Raw genomic sequence first — 4,737 nt, 5'->3', positions numbered from 1 at the left:
TTCAATACCGGGACACATTTTTGTCTTGAGATTTGTGTACGATTAGACCATTTTGTTGTCTCTCTCTCTCTCTCTCTCTCTCTCTCTCTCTCTCTCTCTCTCTCTCTCTCTCTCTCTCTCTCTTTTTTTTTTATTTATACCAATTTACATAGATATACAGAGTTTTGTACATTATACATTACATACTTAGTACAATATTAGGCTAAAGAAGTCACAGTTAATGCCTTCTATCCGAAAGCCTGCCTCTGTCTGTCTGTCCGTAGCAGCCACTCATTCACTGTACACTTGAACTGCTGCGTGGACCAGCAGCCCTCTACACTCGCTTGCACAGCAACAAAAGCGTTCCACAAGCCGATATACGTGTTGAGGAACTGCCTTTGTTGGTGCCACGTTCTGCACCTGGGCTGGAGCAGCTCCCCAGGGGCACGGATGACGGTTCTGGTGGCAATCTCGGCCTGTCGGGCAGGCTGCTGGAGTTCATGCAGGTGAGCCACCCTCTGCTGCTGCACCTTGAACATGACGGTGAGGCCCGCCACGTCCCGCCGGTGTTGGAGGGTGTGCAGTGTAGGGTGGAAGCCGAGCTCACTCTCCCTGATGAGCCTCGCCGCTCGGTCCTGGACCTTGTCCAGGAGAGCGAGATGTTTGCTGGCCGCGCCGCCCCAGGCAAGGCAGGCGTATTCAAGGAGGAGCGGACCTGCGACTTGTAGAGCAACTCCAGTCCTTTGGCGTCCAGAAGGTAGGAGATTCTCCTCAGGGATGCCAGCTTCCCTGAGGCCTCTCTGGCTAGTCGCTCCAAGTGGGTCCTGAAAGTTAACTTACGGTCGTAAGTTACCCCAGCACCTCCACCTCCTCCCGCGGCGTCAGTGTCTCCCCGTTGAAGGCGAGGCGCAGGGCTTCACTCGTCCTGGTGATGCTTAGCAGCTGGGTTTTGTGAGCAGCAAACTTAACTTGCCACTTCCTTCCCCAGGCTGCGATGCGGCTCAAGGTGGCGTTGATGTCACAGGTGGCTGCAGCTTTCTCCTCCAGTCCGTAGCTGTGGGATAGTGTTATATCATCTGCAAACGCCTTCGCTGCAGGAACGAGGTGTAGCAGATCATTGATATACACATTCCACAGCAAAGGGCCGAGGCAGCTCCTTGAGGAACGCCTGCCCTTATGGGCTGTGGTTTTGATTCCGCCCATTGATAATTACTTTGAGGTGCCTGGCTCTCAAGTAATTTTCTAGGAGCTGGAGGAGTGCTCCGTCCACGCCTACAGCGCGGAGCTTGGTGATGAGCGCTGCATGCCAAACTCTGTCAAACGCAGCTTCGATATCAAGAGCCACTACTGCTGTGGCCTTGCCTCGGTCCAGGGCCTCACTCCACTTCGTGGAGAGGAGCAGGTGCAGGTCTGCCGCCGACCTCCCTTGCCTGAACCCAAACTGCCTGTTGCTCAGCAGGTGGTGGCGCTCGAGATGCTGCGTCACTCGTGAGGCCACAATTGTTTCCAGCACTTTGCTCAGCACAGGCAGCAAGGACACGGGTCTGTAATTTTTTGCCTCTGCCTTGGAGTTCTTCTTGTGAAGAGGCACCACACTGCTTCCTTTCCACATTTCAGGCCATGTGGAGGTGGCGAGGCAGTGATTGAAGAGGGAAGTGAGGGGCGCGCCAGCTCAGCAGCACACTGGCGTAGAACGCGCGGGCTGATGTCCTGAGGCCCCACAGCTTTGTTCTCGTCCAAACTTTCGAGAATCGCTCGCACTTCCACTTCACTTGTTATCACTTTCACTAGTGTCTCTTTCACTATTTGAGGCAGCAGCGGAGAGGGTCTTTCGGGGTCGGGGATGCACATCTTTTCAGCGAAGTGCTTGGCCAGGAGGTCTGCCTTGTCACTTGCACTGTGGGCGAAGCTGCCGTCTGCCTGGTGGAGTGCAGGGACGGAGGTGCCCCGCGACTCACCCTGCTTGTCTTTGACAAGGCTCCACCACTGCTTGCAGCCAACCTGGCCTCCCCTTAGTTTGTTTTTCAGGTTTGCCCTCCACTGCTCTATAGCCCATGCTTGCGTGGCATTCATATGCCTTGTTGCCGCTCGGTGCCTCAGTCTGTTTCTGGCCGTCGGGTGCCTCTTGAGAGCACGCCAGGCTTTGTATTTGGCATCTGATGCGGCAACGCAAGCAGGACCAAACCAAGGCTGATCTGATGCCTTTGTTTTATGGACCGAGTGCGGCACCCAGCAGACCTGCATGTTGTGAAGCAGCTCGGTGAGCTGCCTCACCTGCTGGTTGGCGTCGCCACGCAGCACTCCTCCCCACTCTGTAGTCCTCAGTGCAGCACGAAAGGCATCCCAGTCGGCAGCCTCCCAGCTCCAGAGGGTTCGTTCGAAGCTCTCCTCACGTGGTGTCTTGAACTGTACTCTGGTGAATACAGCCACGTGGTCTGAGGTCCCTACAAAGTCGAGTGGGAAGCACTGTACTGTGTGGGAAGGAAGATCCGTCACCACCGGGTCCAGGGATGACCCAGATTTGTGCGTGGGGAAGGTGACGTAGTTGTGCATGTCATGCACAACCAGTAGTGAGTTAAAGGCGTCCCTGACTGTGTGCTGGTTTAGGTCGCCAATCACTATTACACTGTCACACTGACTGGCAGTCATCAAAGAGTCCAGGTTTAATGTTAGGTAGTCCAGCAACACTGTTCCCTGTGATGGAGGCCGATAGCAACCCACGCACAATAGGCCCTTCCCATTGCTGTCGATTATTTTCAATGTCAAGAGCTCAAGTTCCCCAGGTATGGGTGTGGGTGGCTCTACTACTTGAGCATTCACAGTCTCCTTAAAGCAGAATGCCACACCCCCGCCTTGTGTAGAGTGGTCTTTTCTAATCCATGGTGAGTACCCTTTGATACGGGCATAATTGCTTGGCACCTTGGCATCTAAAAAAGTTTCGCACACAAACATCACAAATCTATATTTTTCTTAATAATAACACTGTGAGTGAGCTCCCCAATGTTTGTGTGAAAGCCCCTCACATTGGCTGACACTATCTTTAGTTCACTGTTGGCCGGCACTACTACTACTGCTACTGCTGCTACTGCTACTGCTACTACTACTACTATTGCTACTACTACTACTACTATTGCTACTACTACTACTACAACAACAGCAACTACTACTATTACTACTACTACTACTACTACTATACTAAAACTCATCCGTACATACCCATAGGGCGTTGGCCATGTCTGCCGTGAGACTTTGCCAAATCTCCAATAAAAACAAACTACTCACTGTCCTGTAATCATAGCATCATCAAAAAAACGTTCTCAGAACATTCAGAAACCTTAATTAAGTGATAGGTGATATAAATAATTGTCATATACGAAAATAAATTAAGCAAGTTCATATACATGAACGGTGATGTGTCATATCAGGTCAGGCGACGTTGCCAGTCACGACCCAGGTGGAAATTCCCGCGGAGGTTTGGGGGTGAGTCAGGTCGCCACGCACGTGTCGCTTTGCTCCTACTCTGGTCACCACCATGGAAGAACCACCCATGATGTATTAGTGTAATACATACTGGGACCCCGTGACGCTTCCCCGTCATACACTGTCTTGCGCAGCCAGACCAAGGAATTCATATTCTGTCTTAATAGATATTTCTTGCAAGAGAAAGCAAATCTGGCAACACTCTTACCTTTGACTCAAGCAAGGAACCACTCAATATATTACTGTGTTTCTACTCGTATGTGCACTTATTTGTCTCATTTTCATGTATATAACCAGAATCTTTATTGCATTTAATGTACTATATAGCTGCATAGGTATTTGGGTCTCTTCTGACTTCTTTTAGTGAGGTAGAGAACGATCATCACTCCGTTTTCTTTGAAGAAGGTACTGGTATAGCAGTGGCAACGTCGCACCAAAGAGGAGCCACACCTTGTGGGTAGCTACGGATGCGTTCTACTATACGACCACGCTAATCCGGCCCAGGTGTGGAACTACCTAAGCCGGGCCAGGTGCAGTGACCTGACCCCAGCTGGACGATGTGAGGTCAGCCAAGGACTCCCCAGTCAGCACCGAAACTCCGGGACATATGCACCGCTCGACTCATCTCCACTCGCTTGTGTGTACAATAATAAACAGCAGTAATGTACATCTCTATACTCCGACTCAAATATGTAGGCCGCTGAGGGGGGGGTTGGGAGACCTATCGGGGATTGCCCGGCTGCGGCGTCGCCAAACGTTGCAGCCCCAATTATAGGATTAACACTGAAGTGTGGAGAAATGCCAATCTCTCTCTCTCTCTCTCTCTCTCTCTCTCTCTCTCTCTCTCTCTCTCTCTCTCTCTCTCTGGCTTGTTACTACTTCCTCCTGTTTCTTATTACTATATAGTTCTCTCATGCACGTGTGTGTGTGTGTGTACAATCCTGCTTGCGCGAGTCTTTCAACAGTTTACGTATTAGTTCTCCTGTGACGCGGCATACACACACACACACACACACACACACACACACACACACGGTAGCTCAGTAGTTAGAGCGCTGGCTTCACAAGCCAGAGGACCGAGGTTCGATTCCCCGGCCGGGTGGAGATATTTGGGTGTGTCTCCTTTCACGTGTAGCCCCTGTTCACCTAGCAGTGAGTAGGTACGGGATGTAAATCGAGGAGTTGTGACCTTGTTGTCCCGGTGTGTGGTGTGTGCCTGGTCTCAGGCCTATCCGAAGATCGGAAATAATGAGCTCTGAGCTCGTTCCGTAGGGTAAC

At 51.4% G+C, this 4,737-nt stretch overlaps 1 protein-coding gene across 1 annotated transcript; it reads right to left on the bottom strand.

Moving 5' to 3' along the window:
* Positions 1–1,497: 1,497 nt before the first annotated feature.
* Positions 1,498–3,199, bottom strand: LOC123514171. Its single transcript, XM_045271821.1, has 2 exons — positions 3,196–3,199; positions 1,498–2,906 (listed from the first exon to the last, which is right to left on the bottom strand). The coding sequence occupies exons 1-2, from the start codon at positions 3,197–3,199 to the stop codon at positions 1,498–1,500; spliced, it is 1,413 nt and encodes a 470-aa protein (XP_045127756.1).
* Between the last annotated feature and the right edge of the window lie 1,538 nt (positions 3,200–4,737).

Source organism: Portunus trituberculatus, chromosome 37 (assembly GCF_017591435.1).
Source record: "Portunus trituberculatus isolate SZX2019 chromosome 37, ASM1759143v1, whole genome shotgun sequence".
Classification (NCBI taxonomy): Eukaryota; Metazoa; Arthropoda; class Malacostraca; order Decapoda; family Portunidae; genus Portunus; species Portunus trituberculatus.
Note: the sequence above shows the minus strand (reverse complement) of the source record. Positions and strands in the feature narration are given on the sequence as shown.